Genomic DNA, 22,768 nt, shown 5'->3' with positions numbered 1-22,768 from the left:
ATATGGATTTATCCAAACTTGCAAATTATCCAAAATAACAAATTCCGGATCTAAACAAAGGAAAAGTAACAAATTATTATAAATAAATAAGAATAATAATAAAAACTTTTAATTATCATTATTATTAATTAATAATAATAAATAACAAGAATAATAATAAAAACTTTTAATTATCATTATTATTCATTTGTTCTGTTACATTTGTTTAGATGCTGCATTCGTTATTTCGGAAAATTCGTAACTTTGGATAAATTCATATTAGTTACGTTCACTAACAGCCAAATTTAAAAGGAAATTCCAATACCTATAATTTAATAGTTAGTTATTATTAGTTAGTTTGTTAATTTTTCAAATTTTCATTCTTATTTTTGGATTTTTGAATTTACGAATTTTCAAATTTACGAATTGCGATCATAACGAATGTCCCAAAAATTGAAAAAACTAAAACAACAAAAAGGAATGAAACAAAAAACAAACACATTTTTTTTTTCGCCAGCGCACATGTCATGATTTTTGAATTTACGAATTTTCAAATTTACGAATTGCGATCATAACGAAATGACCCAAAAATTTAAAAAATAAAACAACAAAAAGGAATGAAACAAAAAACACAAATTTTTTTTTCGCCAGCACACATGTCTACGAGTAGGTAGAGAAAGGAGTGCCTGGAGTCTAGTAGGTATGAGTTTGAAAGTTTAACAAGCCAACACGTTTCAGGGAAACAAAGACTCACCCCTTCTTCAAAGCTGTTGCTGCATGCATATAAATGGGGAAGACTCAAAAACAGGTATGTCTGTTAACAGAGATTGGACGGGTGGTTGTCTGAGTGTCGGCTGAGCTAGCTGCCGTACCCAGAGGCCCAAAAAGGGCTAACCATCATCTCCTTTTTGAGATGGGCCCAAATCATTGGAAGTGAAGCCTTCCCACCCGCCCACCTTATTATTCAATCACGACCAGTGACAGATCGAGTCAGTCCAGTGCGATCTTCAACCCTAACGGGGGTGTATCTTCTATCTTCATCACTCGGCTTTAAAACAAGCCATCACTCACCTCTGTAGCTGTAGCCACTGTGGAGTAAAATGATTGCTCATGCAAGGTAACTGAGTGGCAGGGGAGCACTGGGTGGGTAAGTACCAAAAGAATCTGTCACTTTGGTCTGAATTGGGAAAATAATGATTGTAATCCCAGGGATATCATCAGCTCCTATGGAAAAATGCTCTGGTTCCTGGGCGCCGGGGAGAAGGCATATAGTGGCGCCGCATGTCACAACCTGCTAGAGCCATTTCTTTATAGAAAGAAGACAGCAGATCCCAGCTGCACAAACAGGAAGACTGCATAAAAAGGAGGAAAAAGGGACTCGATTCAAGGAATTAAAAAAATAAATAAAAATTTGCAATGTTAAGAAGGTCTACAATTCTTTTCTTTTTATTAATTAATTTATTTATTTTTTATTTTTTCAGTATTGTACAACCAATCGCAGAATAACCAGTATGAGATTGAGAAGGGAAGTATGAATGGAAAGTATGTGCTGTGGATGACCTACTCCAATGGAGCCGGAGAGACGACCACCAGGCAGGAAATATATTTTACAGTAGATGGTAAGAACACGGTTAAAAAAAAAAAAAAAAAAAACAACAAAAAAATTCGATGGAATCTACACTCACCGGCCACTTTATTAGGTACACCTGTTCAATTGCTTGGTAACACAAATTTCTAGTCAATTAGGCACCTAGGCGTGGTGAAGACGACTTGCTGAATTTCAAACCGAGCATCAGAATGGGGAAGAAATGGGATTTAAGTGACTTGGCGTGGTTGTTGGTGCCAGATGAGCTGGTCTACTGATCTACTGGGATTTTAACTCACAACCATCCCTCAGGTTTACAGAGAATGGTCCGGAAAAGAGAAAATATCCAGTGAGCGGCAGTTGTGTGGAGGAAAATGCCTTGTTAATGCCAGAGGTCAGAGCAGAATGGGCAGACAGACTGGTTCAAGATGGTAGAAAGGCAACAGTAATACCCCTTTCACGCTGAGGTGCTTTTCAGACGCTTTCACGTTTAAAAAAAGTGCCTGAAAAGCTCACAAAAACCTATTTCCATAAAAATCAATGAATGATTTCCCACTGGGACAGTGGGCTGGCAGGGTGGTGAAGAAACACCCCTCTCCATTGAAATGAATGGAAAGCTCTTCAAAAGCGCTCAAATGTTTTACTGGCAGTTTAGAAGCGCCTCAATGTGAAAGGGGCCTTACTCAAATAACCACTCATTACATCCAAGGTATGCAGAATACCATCTCTGAATGCTCAATACATCGAACCTTGAAGCAGATGGGCTACAGCAGCAGAAGACCACACCGGATGCCACTACTGTCAGCTAAGAACAGGAAACTGAGGCTACAATTGGCACAGGATCACCAAAATTGGACAATAGAAGACTGGAAAAAACGTTATCCTGTCTTGAGTCCCGATTATCAGCTGTGACATTCAGATGGTCGGGTCAGAATTTGGTGTAAACAACAAGAAAGCATGAATCCATCCTGCCTTGTATCACCGGTTCAGGCTGGTGGTGTAATGGTGTGGGGGAGATTTTCTTGGCACATTTTGGGCCCCTTAGTACCAAATAAGCATTAATACCCACGGCCTTCCTGAGTATTGTTGCTGACCATGTCCATCCCTTTATGACTCCTTCCAGCAGGATAATGCACCATGTCACAAAGCTCCAATCATCTCACCACTGGACAATGAGGTCCCTGTCCTCCAATGGCTCCACACTCACCACATCTGAATGAATAAATGACTTGTATAGGGCTACCTATGCAAACTGAATTGCCTCAGGGAGCTTTCTGCAGCTTTTTTACGTGGTCCTTTAACCTGTAGGGTCCTGACACACTTACAACATTGACATACACATGGCCAATTTTTTTTTGGACAGGGTCTAATTAACCTACCAGCATGTCTTTGGAGTGTGGGAGGAAACTGGAGTACCCGGAGGAAACCCACGCAGGCACAGGGAGAACATGCAAACTCCAAGCAGATAGTGTTGTGGTCGGGATTTGAACCAGCAACCGCTATTTCTGCTAGGTGAAAGTGCTAACCACTACACCACTGTGCTGCCCTAATAGAGAACCTTTGGGATGTGGCGGAATGGGGGATTCGCATCATGGATGTGCAGTCGACAAATCTGCAGCAACTGCGTGGTCCTATCATGTCACTATGGAGCAAAATCTCTGAGGAACGTTCCCAACACCTTGTTGGATCTACGCCACCAAGAATGAGGGCAAAAGGGGGTCCAACCCGGTACTAGCAAGGTGTACCTAATAAAGTGGCCGGTAAGTGTATACTCTCTCTGTATATATACAGTATTTTAATATGATCAGCTCCATGTAAAAAATGTTATCAATAATTGTCATTGGTTTTAAAAGTTATGTTTTGTGTATAATGTTATTATATATGAAGATGGGGGATACTTGCTTATTACATATGCGGGTCCTGTTTCATTGAGCGGAGTGTTCTGGCGAAGGGGGGGTGTCTTCCCTGTCAGAACACAATAAGCTCAGCAGGGGATCATCAGATAGTACAGCGGTGCCGACCGGAGCTGTGAGTTTTTTTTTCCGATCAACCCGCTAGTAGTGTGTACCTGGCTTTATACACTACTTGGCATTAGGGATGAGCTTCGAGTTCGAGTCGAACTCATGTTCAACTAGAACATTGCCTGTTCAGCGAACAGTGAACAATTTGGGCTGTTCGCGGCAAATTCGAAAAGACGCGGAACACCCTGTACAAGTCTATGGGAGAAATCTAAAGTGCTAATTTTAAAGGCTAATATGCAAGTTATTGTCCTAAAAAGTGTTTGGGGACCCGGGTCCTGCCCCAGGGGACATGTATCCATGCAAAAAAAAGTTTTAAAAACTGCCTTTTTTCGGGAGCAGTGATTTTAATAATGATTAAAGTGAAACAATAAAAGTGTAATATTCCTTTAAATTTCGTACCTGGGGGGTGTGTATAGTATGCCTGTGAAGGGGCGCATGTTTACCGTGCTTAGAACTGTCCCTGCACAAAGCGTCATTTCTGCAGGAAAAAAAGTAATTTAAAATCACTCGCGGCTATAATGAATTGTCGGCTCCCGTAATACAGAGAACACTCATTGAAAGTCATTGATAAAAAAATTTATAAAAAAAAAGCGTGGGGCTCCCCCTAAATATCCTTCAGGTCTGATATGGATTTTAAGGGGAACTCCACGCCAAATAAAAAAAGAAAATGGTGTGGAGTTCCCCCTAAAAATCCATACCAGCCCCTTTATCCGAGCACGCAACCTGGCAGGCCGCAGGAAAAGAGTGGGGGGGACGAGAGAGCGCCCCCCCTCCTGAACCGTACCAGGTCACATGCCCTCGACATTGGGAGGATGCTTTGGGGGTCTGTGACCCCTCAAAGCACTTTGTCCCCATGTTGATGAGGACAAGGGCCTCATTCCCACAACCCTGGCTGGTGGTTGTGGGGGTCTGTGGGTGGGGGGGCTTATCAGAATCTGGAAGCCCCCTTTAACAAGGGGACCCCCAGATCCCGCCCCTCCCCCCCCCCGTTTGAAATGGTAAGGGGGGGTACTTTTCCTATCATTTCACAAAGAAAGTGTAAAAGAATGTTAAAAAAGACACACACACCGTTGAAAAAGTCCTTTATTAAAAATAAAAAATAAATTTAAAAAAAGATTCCAGCGGTGGTAATCCACTCTTGCTATCCAGCGACGGATGATCATCTCTCCGGGGTCCAGCGATGGCTGATCTGATTCAGCGACGGGTGATCTCTCCCTCCAGCGCAGTACAGTCCATCCATCCTCTGTCTCCACTGGCGGAGACACTGCGGGGATCCCGGCAGCCTGACATTTCTTATATGAGGAGGGCGGGGCCACCAGTCACCTGACTTCACCCCACTCTGACGCAAGTGGGAAAGCCTGGCTTCCCCAATGACATGTGGGGGACCCTGCCCCCCTCTGATGTAACGGAAACCTGCGTGACACTTGTTTTTTTTTTTTTTTTTTTTTAAAGAACAGTGTAAAAATAAAAAATAAAAGGTAAAATAAATAAGAAAAAAAACACAAAAATTTTAAACGCGCCTCATCCTGCCGAGCTAGCATGCAGAAGCGAACGCATACGTGAGTAGCTCCCGCATATGAAAACGGTGCTCAAACCACACATGTGAGGTATCGCCACAATCGGTAGAGCAAGAGCAATAATTCTCGCCCTAGAACTCTTCTGTAACTCAAAACATGCAACCTGTAGAATTTTTTTAAACGTCGCCTATGGAGATTTTTAAGGGTAAAAGTTTGTCGCCATTCCACGAGCGGGCGCATTTTTTAAGCGTGACATATTGGGTATCAATTTACTCGGCATAACATTATCTTTCAGAATATATAAAAAAAAATTGAGCTAACTTTACTGTTGTCTTATTTTTTAATTAAAAAAAAAATATTTTTTCCAAACAAAGTGTACTTGTAAGACCGCTGCTCAAATACGGTGTGGCAGAAAGTATTGCAACAACCGCCATTTTATTCTCTAGGGTGTTAGAAAAAAAATGTATAATGTTTGAGGGTTCTAAGTAATTTTCTAGCAAAAAACTTTTTTAACTTGTAAACAACACATCTCAAAAAGAGGATCGGTCATTAAGTGCTTAAACACCAAGATAAGATATAGTAATTGCCAAATATTCTGCGTTTCCAAGGACATCCTCGATCCGGAGAGTTTCCCTAACTGAATACAAATACAGACATTTCTATTTTTTCTTAGGCCGCGTACACACGGGCGGATTGTCTGGCCAACTAAGTTCGTCAGACAATCCGACAGACAGTCCGTCCAAATTTTGAATGAACGGACTTGACCACACACGATGAGCAGACAGTCCGTTACTAATACAGCACGTACGACGGGACTAGAAAAACGACGTCCTATACACTGCAATGCAACCTTCGGCCGTGTAAATCCTTTCTGAGCATGCGCCATACTTAGTCCGTCCAACTTGCCTACACACGAGCGGACTGTCCGCTGAAACCAAGTTTGGACGGACAAAATTACGGAAATTCCGTAAGACTTTGTTCGTCAGACAGTCCGCTGAAAAAGTCCGCTGAAGCCCACACACGAGCGGATTGTCCGCTGAAACACGGTTCAGCGGACTAAGTTGGATAGACAATCCGCCCGTGTGTACGCGGCCTAACTATGTTCCCTGGCTGTCATGCTCATCCATTGACTTTACTTCCTTTTTTTTTTTACCACAGACCTGAAACAAAGTATTCAGCCAGTTAATGGGAATCTGTTGCTGTGATATCTCATGTCTGTGGTGGTATCGGGGATTACATTCTGCTGTCTCTGTTTGTTTTTCAGTTCCGCAAGATGAATATGTGATTGTTTACGCGTTCCTTGCTGCACTTATATTAGCATCTTTTCTGTTCCTTCTCCTAAGAGTAAAGCAAAGGTAGGCATGGATATGCATTTTTTTTTTTATATTTATCTTTCAGTTTTTCCTGAACCCGCGCTCGTTGGCCTTTTAAACAAAAATTGAAACACAAGACGTTGCATGGGCTTCCCAAAATTGTGGTCACTGATTTGGCTGTTGCAGTGATCAGGAGGGTATTATCCTACAGGCTCCCCATTGTCCCTGTGGGGGGGGGGAGGGGATTTATTAAAACTGGTGCACATAAAAGCTGGTGCAGCTGTGCATAGTGACAAATCAGCTTCCAGGTTTTATTGGCAAAGCTTAATTGAAGTTAGAAGCTGATTGGTTACTACTGTGTTTCCCCAAAAATAAGACTGGGTCTTATATTAATTTTGGCTACAAAAAATGCATTAGGGCTTATTTGCAGGGGATGTTTTATTTATGTACAATAATCGGGGGAAAAAAAAATTCTATACAGGAATAAAACAATAAAATGTTTTTAAAAATGTTCCTGTGTCCCCTGTCTTCTCTCCCCCCCCCCCCCCTCCCTCCCTGTCAGCTCAGAAGTCAGCATCTCTGTAATCCCAAAAATAAACCCTAATTAAAGTCCTTGAAAAATAATCATGTGATCCGCTCTGTAAAAGGATTATATAATGTCCAGTGTCTGTCTTTATGTAACATTGTTGTAGAAAATAGCTTACTTACAGTGCCGCTGGGCGCTCACGTGACCCGCTGGAGCTCTAGTTCCTCGCTTTGAGCACTGCTGAGGGAGGGGCCGAGATCCCCGCTGATGTCAGCCCCATTTCAAGCACTGCTGAGAGAGGGGCCGAGATTCCTGCTGACATCAGCCCCATTTCGAGCACTGCTAAGGGAGGGGCCGAGATCCCCGCTAATGCCAGCCCCGCTCCTCCGAGCACTACTGGGGGAGGGGCTGAGATCCCTGCTGACGTCAGCCCTGCTCCAAGCACTGCAGAGGGAGGGGCTGATATCCCTGCTGACGTCAGCCCCACTCCTCCGAGCACTTCTGGGGGAGGGGCTGAGATCCCCGCTGAGGTCAGCCCTGCTCCTCTGAACACTACTGAGGGAGGGGCCGAGATCCCCACTGACGTCAGCCCTGCTCCTTCGAGCACTACTGAGGGAGGGGCCGAGATCCCCGCTGACGTCAGCCCTGCTCCGAGCACTGCAGAGGGAGGGGCTGTTATCCCTGTTGACGTCAGCCCCACTCCTCTGAGCACTACTGAGAGAGGGGCTGAGATCCCCGCTGATGTCAGCGCTACTCCAAGCACTACTGAGGAAGGGGCCGAGATCCCCACTGAAGTCAGCCCTGCTCCGAGCACTGCAGAGGGGGGGGCCAAGAATCCTGCTGACATCAGCCCCACTCCACCGAGCACTACTAAGGGAGGGGCCAAGATCCCCACTGACGTCAGCCCTACTCCGAGCACTGCAGAGATAGGGGGCGAGACCCCCGCTGTGATCAGCCCTACTCCGAGCACTGCAGAGGTAGGGGGGCGAGACCCCCGCTGACATCAGCCCCGCTCTGAGCACTGCTGAGGGAGGGGTCGAGATCCCTGCTGACATCAGCCCCACTCCGAGCACTGCTGGGGGAGGGGCTGAGATACCCGCTGACATCAGCCCTGCTCCTCTGAGCACTACTGAGGGAGGGGCCAAGATCCCAGCTGAGGTCAGCCCCGCTCCTTCGAGCACTACTGAGGGAGGGGCCGAGATCCCCACTCACATCAGCCCCGTTCCTTCAAGCACTATTGATGGAAGGGCCGAGATCCCTGCTGACATCAGCCCTGCCCCGAGCACTGCAGAGGGAGGGGCTTATATCCCTGCTGACGTCAGCCCCACTCCTCCGAGCACTACTGAGGAAGGGGCAGAGATCCCCACTGACGTCAGCCTTGTTCCGAGCACTGCAGAGGGAGGGGCCGAGATCCCCGCTGACGTCAGCCCCGCTCCTCCAAGCACTACTGAGGGAGGGGCCGAGATCAAAGCTGACAGCACTGCAGAGGTAGGGGGCGAGATCCCCGCTGACCTCAGCCCCGCTCTGAGCATTGCAGATGGAGGGGCCAAGATCCCCGCTGACGTCAGCCCTACTCCGAGCACTGCTGAGGGAGGAGCCGAGATCCCTGCTGATGTCAGCCCCGTTTTGAGCACTGCTGAGGGAGGGGTCCCGTTCCGAACACTGCAGAGGGAGGGGTCGAGAACCCTGCTGACTTCAGCCCCGCTCCGAGCACTGTAGAGGGAGGGGTCGCCTACGTCAGGTGGGAGGAGAGGAGGAGAGCTTCGGTGAGTTACATGAGTGCCCAGCGGAGCTGTAAATAAGGTACTTTCTACAATAATGTTAACATAAAGACACACTGGACCATTATATAATCCTTTTACAGGATGGATTACATGATTTTACAAGGACTTTAACTAGGGCTTATTTTCAGGGTAGGGCTTATATTGCAGCCATCCTAGAAAATCACGATAGGTCTTAATTTCCAGGTAGGTCTTATTTTCAGGGAAACACTGTATGTACAACTGCACCAGATTCTGAGTGCACCAGTTTTAGCAAATACCCCCCAATATATTGTATTTTCTACTCTTTGTCAAATGTTACTAAAAGAAATTTACTTTTAGTTTTGTACGGAAGGCTTGAACCGTGTTTGTCAGGATGGGTTTTTTTTTGTGTCCTCGCTGGGGAGATTCTCTCTATCTAGCAAGAAAGTGATGGAAAAATCCAAACACGAGTTGTCATCGGGACAAGACAGCGGTAAAGAAAAAACATCCAGTGAAGACACCTGTCCCTGTGACAACTCTTTAGGATGGGAATTGTGTTCACTAGGTAGATATTTCCTCTCATTTCCTGCTGTTCTTCAGGGACAGGAAGTGAAGAGAAATCTCCCTTCTCTACCATATCTAAAACTAAAAAAAAAACAGAGGTTTTTGCTTTACATGCACTTTAAAACTGAGCTTTCCTCATAAACTAAAAACTTTTTTTCCCCTACAAAGCAACATAATCTGAAAAGACTTTTGTTTTCCAATATGGCTTTTAACAAAAAATAATAAAAAATGAATGCTACACCTTGCTCCTTGCCTCTATTTCTACCTAGTTCTTCAAGCCTTTCTGACTTCATCGGGAGCTGGCTGTCTCTTCCTGGTTAAGGCTGAAGGCCCCCTGATGACGCACCACAAGGTCCGCCATCCTCTTACCACTGTGTTGAAGCTGATGCCTCCTGGAATATGTGAGGTGTAAATCCCAGGAGGCATCATCTTCAACACAGTGGCATAAGGAATGTGGACCTGCTGACTCTTCATCAGGGGGCCTGCTGCCTGAACCAGGAAGAGACAGCCGGCTCCTGATGAAGTCAGTAAGGAAGAAGGCGGTGTGGAACCTGGTGTGCAGCAATGGATCAGCAAGGACTACTAAAGTGCTGTGTAGGTTGTTTTTTTTTAGGATAATACGACAGACAAGGTAAGAGGTAAAATAAATAAAATGTAGGGGAAATAAAGTTCCTCTTTAGGGTAAACATTATGACAGCTCAACATACAGTGTGTGCTCACTAAAAACACAGTATAGGTTTCCTGTAAAATAAGTTTCATAATAAATCACCTGGAGGTTGTACTGGGTTCACTGAGTCATTGTGGGTCTGAGTAACCACCTAACATGTCAGAACATGGACAGATTACCAGAACACATGTGGTTTTACAATGTCTCTGCAAAAAAATTGCTATTAAAATAATTAATTGTATTTCCATAAAAAATGATGAAAAATTTATTTTATTTTTTTTACTCGGCACACCTTTCATGTCATCTACACAAAGGACATTTTATACCAAGTCTGATAGAGGAGCAGACAACAGATAAGAGTAAAGAATTTGAAATGGATAAATGGCATAGGCACCTTCTATTCATTTTTTTTCACAGTGGCCCATGAGTGAGATGCTTAGATACTGGGAAATGAATTGTGACCATTTAGCCCTTTTACTGCACAGAACCAGGTATCCAACTTTTCACATGGACAATTATAGACTTGAAAAGGCTTCCCCCACCATAAAACCATAGACAATATTTTCTTACAGCAGAAGGCCTATGAGATGAAAATATAGTCCTCTTGAGTTTGTATCTTGAGAAATACTTGACAAATATTTATCTAAACTAAATTTTTAATTACAAACTTAAAGTATGCTTGTTCCAGGGCTGGCAAAGTTGGAGCTATTACAAACAATGGTAAAGAAGTGTTCTGGCAGGCAGGAAAGGAGTGAGGAGGCTATGATGGTGAGCATTATGTACAGGAGAGGAGTGTTGGGGGTATGATGGTGAGCATTACGTACAGGAGAGGAGTGTTGGGTGTATGATGGTCAGCAGTATGTACAGGAGAGGAGTGTTGGGGGTATGATGGTGAGCAGTATGTACAGGAGAGGAGTGTTGTTGGTATGATGGTGAGCAGTATGTACAGGAGAGGAGTGTTGGGGGTATGATGGTGAGCAGTATGTACAGGAGAGGAGTGTGGAAGGTATGATGGTGAGCAGTAATTACAGGAGAGGAGTGAGCAGGGTATGATGGTAAGCAGTATGTATGGAAGAGGAGTGAGGAGAGTGCGATGGTGAGCAATATGTATATGAGAGGAGTGTGGAGGGTATGATGGTGAGCAGTATGTGCAGGAGAGGAGTGTGGAGGGTATGATGGTGAGAAGTATGTACAGGAGAGGAGTGGGGAGGGTATGACGGTGAGCAGTATGTATGGAAGAGGAGTGAGGAGAGTATGACGGTGAGCAATATGTATAGGAGAGGAGTAAGGAGGGCATGATGGTGAGCAGTATGTACAGGAGAGGAGTGAGGAGAGTATGATGGTGAGCAATATGTATAGGAGAGGAGTAAGGAGGGCATGATGGTGAGCAGTATGTACAGGAGAGGAGTGAGGAGAGTATGACGGTGAGCAATATGTATAGGAGAGGAGTAAGGAGGGCATGATGGTGAGCAGTATGTACAGGAGAGGAGTGAGGAGAGTATGACGGTGAGCAATATGTATAGGAGAGGAGTAAGGAGGGCATGATGGTGAGCAGTATGTACAGGAGAGGAGTGAGGAGAGTATGACGGTGAGCAATATGTATAGGAGAGGAGTAAGGAGGGCATGATGGTGAGCAGTATGTACAGGAGAGGAGTGAGGAGAGTATGATGGTGAGCAGTATGTTCAGGAGAGGGGTGAGGAGGGTATAATGGTGAGCTATATGTACAGGAGAGGAGTGTATGATGATGAGCAGTATGCACAGGAGAGGAGTGAAGAGGGCGTGATTCCCAGTGCGGGAACGATTTCCAGTGCCGGAGGCGTGCCAATAGGACAATTCCAGTGTTTTTCTGTGTGGGTGGTTGTGGCTGCGGGAAGAGCCCCGGACCCGCAGCGGAAACCACCCACACAGATGTGACCCTACCCTTAGCTTAAATGCTACTACTTGTATATACACTACAGTATATTTGTAATGGTGAGGAGCAATAGACAGTTCAGTGTGCTGTATTTTATTGTGGAGGTTATGTGGAGGTTAGCAGTCAGCTCTAAAATTCGTAGGAATTGCAATATGGAGGAAAGATTAGGAGGAAAATAGAAGCTCCACTCAGTAAAGTGCAGCATGAAATATATTTGTAATCAACAGGGCAATCCAACTCGTATCGGGGATTGCAAGAGTCCTTCTTCTTCGGGGATATTTTATTTTGGATTGTTACAAGTGGGTGGCACTGCTACTTTCTAACCTCCCCCCTAAAACTTGTATATGACAGCTGAGGCTACGACATACTATGGGAAATTAAAAAAAAAAACTAAAAAATTGTGATAGTACCTGACATTTTACCGTGACCTTTTTAGATCTTATAAATGTTGGTTGTGGAATTAATTGTATTTTTTTTTCTTTTTATGCTAGGTTACTTATGTTGCTCTCAAAAATTCTACCAAATGTATGCACCAAAGCGGTCCCCGATCCAGCCAACTGCGAGTGGGCAAAAGAGTGCATCTCCAACAAGGTGCGTACAGAGAACATGTCTGTTAAACTGCATGAGATTTTCCACACATTAGAACATTACGAGGTTTTAAAGTGATTGACACTAGAGTAAAAACTGGAAACTAAAGAAAATAACACTTTCCTATCCTGCAACCTATGCTGTCACTCTTATCACTCTTTAAAGTAGTTGTAAAGTAGTTGTAAAGGCACAAGGTTTTTTTTTTTACCATTCTATGCTTCATGGTAAAAAAAAAACAAAAAAAACCTTCTGTGTGCAGAAGCCCCCCTAAAACTTACCCGAGCCCCCTTTTGATCCAGTGATGTCTACGAGAGCCTTGCCTCTCCAGGGACTCGCACTCCTGATTGGTTTTGGCAGCCAGTGAGCCAATAAGGATACGGAGGGGGCAGGCCGAGCCACGGCTCTGTGTGTGTGAATGGACACACAGAGCCGTGACTCGGGAGCATGTCTGCTTGGGTGGGGGCCCCCGGCAGGAGGGAGGAGCCAGGAGCGCCAGCGTGGGACCTGAGAAAAGAGAAGTATTGGGGCTGCTCTGTGCAAAACCACAGCACAGAGCAGGTAAGTATGAGATGTTTGTTATTTAAAAAAAGGCTTTAACATTGCTTTAAGACTGTGGTTAAGGAATCTTGGAGATATGAACCGTCTCCATGGAGAATATTTGATTCTTTTTTCCTCCTCCAGCGTTTTGGAGCTTCGAGCTTCAAGCTGCAAAATGCTGAAGTGTGAATGGGGCCTTAGTGCTGAGGTTCGATTCTCCAGCCCCTATATTACTACTGTGCCCTGTAGAAATCACTCCTCTCTTCCCCCTCTCTATCACTCCTCTCCCCTCCTCTCTCTCTCTCTCCCACTCCTCTCCCTCTTTCCCCCCTTTCTCTCTCTCTCTCTCTCTCTCTCTCTCTCTCTCTCTCCTCCCCCTCTCACTCCTTTCCCCCCTCTTCTCTCGCCCTCCTCTCCCCCTCCCTTCTCTCTGTCTTTCCCCCTCCCTCCCCTCTCTCTCTCCTCTTCTCTCTCTCTCTCCCTCTTCTCTCTCTCCCCCATCCCTCTCGCCCCTCTCTCTTTCCCTCTCCCCCCTCTCTTTGTCTCACTCCTCTACCCCTCCTCTCTCTCTCTCCTCTCTCTCTCTCTCCTCTCTCTCTCTCCTCTCCCTCTCCCTCTCTCTTTCCCTCTCCCTCTCTCTTTCCCTCTCTCACTCCCCCCCCCCCTCACTTCTCTCCTCCTCTCTTTCTCTCTCCCTCCTTCTTTCTCTCCTCCCCCTCTCTCTCTCTCCCCCCTTCGCTCTCTCTCACTCCTCTCCCACTCTCTCTCCCTTTCTCCCCCTCTTCTCATCCCCCTCCCTCCTTCTCTATGCCTCTTTCTTTCTCTCTCCCTCCCCCCACCTTAATATGGAGAGATCTCCTCTCACTTTCTGTTTAGCTATGGGACAGGAAGTGAAGGTAAATCTCCCCAATGGGATAAAATATGGCAAAAATAAGACTTACAGGGGCTTTATAACCCTCCTTTACTCTACTCTATACAATTTTTCTATAGTTCTAATTAACCACTTGCCTACTGGCACTTTTACACCCTTACTGCTCAGGCCAATTTTCAGCGCTGTCGCACCCTGAATGAAAATTGCGCGGCCATGCAACCCTGCACCCATATCAAGTTTTTTTTTCCCCACAGAAATAGAACTTCTGGTGGTAATCACCACTGGGATGTTTTATTTTTTGCTAAATGAACAAAAAAAAGGCTGAAATGTTGAAGAGAAAAATGTTTTCAGTTTGTTATAAAATTTTGCACACAGGTCATTTTTCTCTCTGGTGGGCACTGGTAGGTGGCACTGATGAGGAGGCACTGGTGGGACTGTAGGGATAATCAGGACCCTGATTATTAGTGTCCATGTCCCTTTTACACAAGCCGATTATCGGCTCTCCTCATGCTGTCAGCGTGAGGAAAGAAATGGCAATAACTGGCTTCTGTTTACATTGTGATTGGACACAGCTGATCACGTCATAAAGAGACCAGCTGATTGGCTCTTCACCTCAATCTGTGATCAACCGTGTCCGCCGATCACAGAGCGAGGTGGGCACAATCACAGGGGGACATCATATGACGGATTCCCAGAACTGGATGACCTCGCTGTAGCCGTCATTCGGCTATAGTGCGGTCAGCAAGTGGTTAAAGTGAGGCTGGACTTCAATCTAACACCACAACCTTTGAGGTCAATTGAAAGCCAAAATAATGGAATTGATATTTTTTTCCTTTTCTAGAATAAACTCATGAGCTTTCCCAGCTATGCCTCCAGCACCTCCGACTGCGATGAAGCGGAGACATTGGAAATCGAGGTGCTGAGCAGTGAAGAAGAGTTTCACTACTGCCCAACATACACCATTAACCCTCTACAGACTGTAAATCAGCAGGAGAAAGATGTCCACCTTCAGGAAGACGCAGAGATTCTACAGCCCAGCTTGCATCAAGCAGAGCAGAATCTGTACAAGTCAATAGACTTTCAACCAGCAGGAGAGATGAAGGTGCAAACGTCAGACTACTTGGTCAATCACGTTATTACCGTGGACTATTTGCCCAAAAACATTCTGACTGTGTACAAGGATAAGAGTGAAGAGGACCTGTTCCACTCACAGTTCCACCTTCCATCCTGGGTTATGGCCTCAGGAACAATCAAACTGGACACTGTAAGGCTTGACTTTTCCTGACGATGATTTCCGAATTTACTATAAAAAGACTCCAATTGCTATTTAGGGATTACTTGATAAAAATTCCTCAAACTACATGTAAACTCTAACGGTGAACTTTTTGTATTTGCTCTTTTGGTCCATTAAAGTGGTTGTTATACATACCTCCACTGTGCAGCTCGTTTTGCACAGAGTGGCCCCCGAACCTGCTCTTCTGGGGTCCCTCGGCGGCTGTCTCTGCTTCCCCCCGCAAGTACTTCTCACGTTAATGCGAGCTCCCTTGCATGGCGAGAAGCACTTGCGGGCGCGCTCCCGTGATACAGCCGGCGGCTATAGCCGCTCACTGCATCACTCAGTCCCGCCCCCCGGCACGGCGCGTCATTGAATGCGATTGACAGCAGTGCGAGCCAATGGCTGCGCTGCTTTCAAGAAAAAGACAACTTCTCCTGCGCTCGTGTGTCTAGGTCTTCGAAGTGTGATACCGACAGTTTTAGAAGGTAGTGTCTAAAAGGTCTTGCAGCCCTCCTCAGAATATTGGGTCTTCAAATACTGGAGAAAACAAAACAAGAAAGGAAGGCGCACTGACCTAGTGCATTACCATAGACAGAGCTTTATTAAAAACAGAACATATAGCAAAATGGCTACTCACAAACGAGTATTGATAAAAGGCATAATCAATACAATTGGGTCCATCACACCGAACATCCACATGTCCAGATCTGATGTCAGATGAATCGATTAATACCTTAACACAAACGGCTGACGCGTTTCAGGGGAGAACCCCTTTCCTCAGAGCCAAATCCCTCTGCTTTCAGTCCATCCACTCCAGCCAATCAACGGGCAGGCTGAGCAGCGAAGAGGACGTCGGAGGCGAGCGCCGGACTTTCGAGGGGTCAGGTAAGTAAAACAGGGGGGCTGGGGGGGGGGGGCACTGTCAGATGTTTTTTCACCTTAATGCATAGAATGCATTAAGGTGAAAAAACTTTTTTTTCCAATCAAATTTTTTATTAAAGTGAGATAGCATAACAGAAAAAAGAAATCTCAATATATCGTAATCTCAACAAACAGGTTTTGTGTAACAAATACAGATGTCTATTGCTGTTGCATTCACATATACAATGACTCAGGGACTGGGACCAGCTAAGACATCATTTGCAAAAAAAAAAGAAAGAAGTTTGTGATACCGGATTTATGCACAGTACAATATCCCTAACTAACATCACAGCACACCTGTAGGGGTTAAGTGATTGGTAAGTGGGGGGGGGGATATAAGGGATCACAAAGAGAGGGTAGAAAAGAATAGAATAGAAATAATAGAAGAGTAAGACTGTATTACAAGCGGTTCCTCATTGAGGAAGTCTTTCGCTCGCTTCCTAATGAAGACCAGGCAGGACCAAACAGAGTCAGTATTGGACGTTCCGCTAGGGCAGTGTTTCTCAATTCCAGTCCTCATGGCCCACTAACAGGTCATGTTTTCAGGCTTTCCGTTATTTTGCACAGGTGATTTGATCAGTTTCACTGCCTTAGTAATTACCCCAGCTGTTTCATCTGAGGGAAATCCTGAAAACATGACCTGTTAGTGGGCCATGAGGACTGGAATTGAGAAACACTGCGCTAGGGTCAGGAGGCCCTCAGCCAGTGGACAGGCTATCATAAGCATCTGAGTACTTAAACTGTACCCATGGGGATCAGGTTTTGTGAAATTTTTCGGTTGATTCATTGGCTATAGCCAGGGTTTCTCCCATTGCAAAAATGCGGTTGACTTCTCTCAGCCATTCTCCAACTGTTGGGATTGATGTCGATTTCCAGTATTTAGGGATCAGGGATTTATCGGCAATGAGGAGGTGCTTTGACAAAGATCATTTATATCTACCAAGGGGGAAATTGGAGATATGTAGCAAACAACAGGCTGGGGTGAGTTGCAATTTTGTTTCCGTAAGGTGTAAAAACTTTTACCTTTACAACCGCTTTAAATATACCATTGAAAATGTTTTCTTATATCTAATTTATATGTGCAAAAAAAAAAAACTGTTAATCCTGATGGAAATCCAGCAAGCTCCTATGGGCGCTTTTACCCCCTGCTAGCAGCCGAGAAAGGGTTAAAACCGCCGGCAATACGCCGCAATAGCGGCGTTTTTTCGGCGGTATTACAGCGCTGCCCCATTGATTTCAATGGGGAGCAGTGGTGGAGGAGCGGTAAACACACCGCTCCTTCACCGCTCCAAAGAAACTGCTAGCAGGACTTTTCCCTGACGTCCTGCCAGCGCACCGCTGTAGTGTGAAAGCCCTCGGGGCTTTCACACTACACACAATGGTGCAGCTTTTGTAGGGCGGGTTGCAGGTGCTATTTCTAACGCTATAGCGCCTGGAAAAATGCCCTTGGTGTGAAAGGGGTCTAAGTCTATGGGTGACGTCACTTCCCAGGCATTTCTCAGCTGTTTGTTGGCTGTCTCTTCTACACAGCATCTGCTGCTGAACATCGGACCGGATCGGCTGCAGAAAAGGTATGTATAGCGATTTTTGCTTCACAGGGTTAGATAGATTAGTTTTATAATGTGGATGCCAGTAGAGTTTGTTTTTGGCTTTTTTCACTTTACCTATAAATTACATCTCTTGGAGTACAGGACATGGACTTGATATTCATAGGCCCCGGACTATAGTCTGGTTTCTTCAGGTGATTGAACACTGGCAAACCCCCCTGGGCATCCCTCTAAAACCCCACCTCAGTTTTTTAGCAAGCAATGCAGAGTAACAAAGTAATAGAGGAGAGGGTGTCCTATCAGGTACTCCAATATATGGAATTACATAGTTACATAGTTAGTCAGGTTGAAAAAAGACACAAGTCCATCCAGTTCAACCACAAAAAAAAAAATATATATATATATATATATATATATATATATATACAGTGCCTTGCGAAAGTATTCGGCCCCCTTGAACTTTTCAACCTTTTGCCACATTTCAGGCTTCAAACATAAAGATATAAAATTTTAAATTTTTTGTGAAGAATCACCAACAAGTGGGACACAATTGTGAAGTGGAACGAAATCTATTGGATATTTTAAACTTTTTTAGCAAATAAAAAACTTAAAAGTGGTGCGTGCAAAATTATTCGGCCCCTTTACTTTCAGTGCAGCAAACTCACTCCAGAAGTTCAGCAAGGATCTCTGAATGATCCAATGTTGTCCTAAATGACTGATGGTGATAAATAGAATCCACCTGTGTGTAATCAAGTCTCTGTATAAATGCACCTGCTCTGTGATAGTCTCAGGGTTCTGTTGAGAGCGCAGAGAGCATCATGAAGACCAAGGAACACACCAGGCAGGTCCGTAATACTGTTGTGGAGAAGTTTAAAGCCGGATTTGGATACAAAAAGATTTCCCAAGCTTTAAACATCCCAAGGAGCACTGTGCAAGCGATCATTTTGAAATGGAAGGAGTATCAGACCACTGCAAATCTACCAAGACCTGGCCGTCCCTCTAAACTTTCAGCTCAGACAAGGAGAAGACTGATCAGAGATGCAGCCAAGAGGCCCATGATTACTCTGGATGAACTGCAGAGAACTACAGCTGAGGTGGGAGAGTCTGTCCATAGGACAACAATCAGTCGTACACTGCACAAATCTGGCCCTTATGGAAGAGTGGTAAGAAGAAAGCCATTTCTCAAAGATATCCATAAAAAGTCTGGTCTAAAGTTTGCCACAAGCCACCTGGAAGACACACCAAACATGTGGAAGAAGGTGCTCTGGTCAGATGAAACCAAAATCAAACATTTTGCCCACAAAGCAAAACGATATGTTTGGCATAAAAGCAACACAGCTCATCACCCTCAACACACCATCCCCACTGTCAAACATGGTGGTGGCAGCATCATGGTTTGGGCCTGCTTTTCTTCAGCAGGGACAGGGAAGATGGTTAAAATTGAGGGGAAGATGGATGCAGCCAAATACAGGACCATTCTGGATGAAAACCTGTTGGAGTCTGCAAAAGACCTGAAACTGGGACGGAGATTTATCTTCCAACAAGACAATGATCCCAAACATACAGCAAAATCTACAAAGGAATGGTTCACAAATAAACGTATCCAGGTGTTAGAATGGCCAAGTCAAAGTCCAGACCTGAATCCAATCGAGAATCTGTGGAAAGAGCTGAAAACTGCTGTTCACAAACGCTCTCCATCCAACCTCACTGAGCTCCAGCTGTTTTGCAAGGAAGAATGGGCAAGAATTTCAGTCTCTCGATGTGCAAAACTGATAGAGACACCCCAAGCGACTTGCAGCTGTAATCGCAGCAAAAGGTGGCTCTACAAAGTATTAACGCAAGGGGGCCGAATAATTTTGCACGCCCCACTTTTCATTTTTTTATTAGTTAAAAAAGTTTCAAAAATCCAATAGATTTCGTTCCACTTCACAATTGTGTCCCACTTGTTGGTGATTCTTCACAAAAAATAAAAATGTATATCTTTATGTTTGAAACCTGAAATGTGGCAAAAGGTTGAAAAGTTCAAGGGGGCCGAATACTTTCGCAAAGCACTGTGTATATATATATATATATATATATATATATATATATATAATATCATACCAGCGCATATACCCAATTCTATACCCACAGTTGATCCAGAGGAAGGCAAAAAAAACCAGAAGAGCATCATCCAATTTGCTAAAGCAGGGGAAAAAATTCCTTCCTGATCTCCCGAGAGGCAATTGGATTTTTCCTGGATCAACTTTACCTATAAATGTCAGTACCCAGTTATATTATGTACACTTAGGAAATAATCCAGGCCTTTCTTAACCACTTCCCACCTGGCCAATGCACATGTACGGCTGGGTGGGAGCCGTCTACTTCTGATAGGACGTTCAGGAACGTCCTTCAGAAGGAGCGGGATCGCGCAGCGGCGCGATCCCGATGTGCTCGTGTCACCCGGACACGCCGCATCTCAGATCGGCAGGAGGGCTCTGTGATTGGCCCTCCTGATCACATGACGGCCGTGTCCAATCATGGCCGTCATGTGATGTAAACAAACAGCCGGTTGCTAGGCAATCGGCTCTCCTCTCCTCACACAGAAGTCATCGCTGAGGAGAGGAGAGCAGATCGCTGCAACCGGCTGATGATCAGTGAGTATGAGCTGTTTTTTACAGCTTTTTACTCACTGATCATCAGTGTAGTGTCAACACACAACACACCACACAGTATAAACACAATGTCCCCACATATGTCCCCAAAACACACATGTCCCCAAAACATACATGTCCCCAAATAATAAAAAAACATGTCCCTAATAATAAAAACATGTCCCCCACATATGTCCCACTAAAATCACATGTCCCAATGATCACCTGCACACATATGTACATGATCATTTGCGTACATATGTCCCTGATCACACAAACCAATTATTATACACTTAACGGAATTTTTTTTACCAAAAACATGTAGCAGAATACATTTTGGCTTAAATTTATGACAAAATTTGATTTTATTGGATTTCTTTTAAAATAGAAAAAAGAAAATATTGTTTTTTTTCCAAATTTCCGCTTTTTTCGCGCTTATATCGCAAAAAATAAAAAACGGAGTCGTAAATAAATAACACCAAAATAAAGCTCTATTTGTGCGAACAAAATTATAAAAATTTAATTTGGGTACAGCGTAGCATGACCGCGCAATTGTCACTGAAAGCGCTAGAGCGATGAAAGCTGAAAATTGGGCTGGGAAGGAAGGGGGCGAAAGTGCCCTGTATTGAAGTGGTTAAAGCAATCCACTGAGCTGGCCAGAACCACCTCTGCAGGGAGACTATTCCACATTTTCACAGCTCTTACTGTGAAGAAACCTTTCCGTATTTGGAGATGAAATCTCTTTTCCTCTAATTAACAGGCAAGTAAAAATTATTTTTATCTTAACCACTTAAGCCCCGGACCATTTGGCTGGCCAAAGACCAGACCACTTTTTGCAATTCGGCACTGCGTCGCTTTAACTGACAATTGCGCGGTTGTGCGACGTGGCTCCCAAACAAAATTTATGTCCTTTTTTTCCCGCAAATAGAGCTTTCTTTTGGTGGTATTCGATCACCTCTGCAGTTTTTATTTTTTGCGCTATAAACAAAAAAGAGCGTCAATTTTGAAAAAAACACATTATTTGTAAAATTTTTCTATAATAAATTACCCCCAAAAATGTATAAAAAAAATGTTGTTTTCCTCAGTTTAGGCCGATACGTATTCTTCTACGTATTTAAAAAAAAACAAAAAAACGCAATAAGCGCTTATTGATTGGTTTACGCAAAAGTTATAGCGTTTACAAAATGGGGAATAGTTTTATGGCATTTTTATTAATCTTTTTTTTTAATTAGTAATGGCGGCGATCAGCGATTTTTATCATGACTGCAACATTATGGCGGACACATCGGACATTTTTGGGACCATTGTCATATATACAGCAATCAGTGCTATACAAATGCACTGATTCCTGTGTAAATCACACTGGCAGTGAAGGGGTTAACCACTAGGGGGCAGGGTAAGGGTTTAGTGTGTCCTGGGGCGTGTTTCTAACTGTGAGGGGCGTGGCTGTGTGTGACAAGTCACTGATCTCTGCTCCCAATGACAGGGAGCAGAGATCAGTGACACTGTCACTAGGCAGAATGGGGAGATGCTTGTTTACATTAGCATCTTCCCGTTCTTCCTCCCCGTGGGGCGATCGCGGGTATCCCTGCGGCGATCAAGTCCATGGGACCCACAATCCGACCCATGGAGGTCCCGGCCAGCGCACACGATGGCACGGAGGCAAATTTAAAGGGATGTACAGGTACGCCCATTTGCCTGTCCCTGCCATTCTGCCGATGTACATCGGCGTGCGGCGGTCGGGAAGTGGTTAATCATATAGTACAGGACACAGGCTAGATATTCACAGACCTTGGGACATCCCCAAGCAATGAATTATGGTGGGCAGACAGAACTGTGCCAACTGGTCCAACAATAACAATGGTCAACGGACTCATCTCAGAGTGCTGCTGAAAGAACCTTGCAGCTGATAGCTGCATCCTCAGAAGATTGGACGTCCACCTGGTGGAACATTTAAAAAGGTACATACAGGTGGTGGCCTTACAAAGCTGGGCAAACGGGGCTTGATGTCAGAATGCTCAGGTAGTCCTACTGATCTGGTAGCGTGAGCACATATTAGTGCAGAAGGTGCTTTGTCCTTTAGGGTGTGAGCTCTTGAGATTAGTTGCCTTATGCATCTAGCAATTATGAATCTTAATGCGCCCTGTGAGGTCCTGATGGTAAAAGAAAAAGGGAGTTTGTCTTCCTCATAGAAGCTGCAGTTTTAAGGGAGACTCTGATTGCTCGTGACTGTCGGGGCGTGGTCACAACCATCTCCTTGGAAGCTTTGAAGGAGGGCACAACAAAGTAAAGTCTATAGCCTGGTACACACTAAGTTTTTTTTTTTTTTTTTTTCAATCCAGTGGGCTGAATGGAAAAAAAAACGGAGATTGCTGTACTAACACAAAAGATCTTAGTACAGCGATCTCCTCTCCTGTGCTATTGTGTTCTGACAGGGGGATCACCCTCACCATGACCCACTGATCAGCTGTCGATCAAATTCTGGTTTTCCAGCATGCCCATTCAACAGAAGTCGGTCGTGAGACCAGCTTCTGTCAGACAGGGAGCTGTGCACATGGGCCAAAAGTC

The 22,768-nt window shown here is 44.7% G+C and overlaps 1 protein-coding gene across 1 annotated transcript in view; it reads left to right on the top strand.

Annotated features, from left to right (window-relative positions):
• Positions 1-15,252, top strand: part of IL12RB2 (interleukin 12 receptor subunit beta 2) — a 90,068-nt gene extending 74,816 nt beyond the window's left edge. The window contains exons 13-16 of the mRNA XM_077450514.1: positions 1,461-1,598; positions 6,367-6,457; positions 12,319-12,418; positions 14,665-15,252. Of these exons, the coding sequence (XP_077306640.1) occupies positions 1,461-1,598; positions 6,367-6,457; positions 12,319-12,418; positions 14,665-15,108 (773 nt within the window). The 3' untranslated portion in view covers positions 15,109-15,252. The remainder of the gene's footprint in view (positions 1-1,460; positions 1,599-6,366; positions 6,458-12,318; positions 12,419-14,664) is intronic.
• Positions 15,253-22,768: the final 7,516 nt, after the last annotated feature.

This window comes from Lithobates pipiens, unplaced genomic scaffold, assembly GCF_037356315.1.
Source record: "Lithobates pipiens isolate NorthernLeopardFrog02 unplaced genomic scaffold, aLitPip1_a1.2 Scaffold_23, whole genome shotgun sequence".
NCBI lineage: Eukaryota > Metazoa > Chordata > Amphibia > Anura > Ranidae > Lithobates > Lithobates pipiens.
This window is presented reverse-complemented; position numbering and strand designations above follow the sequence as displayed.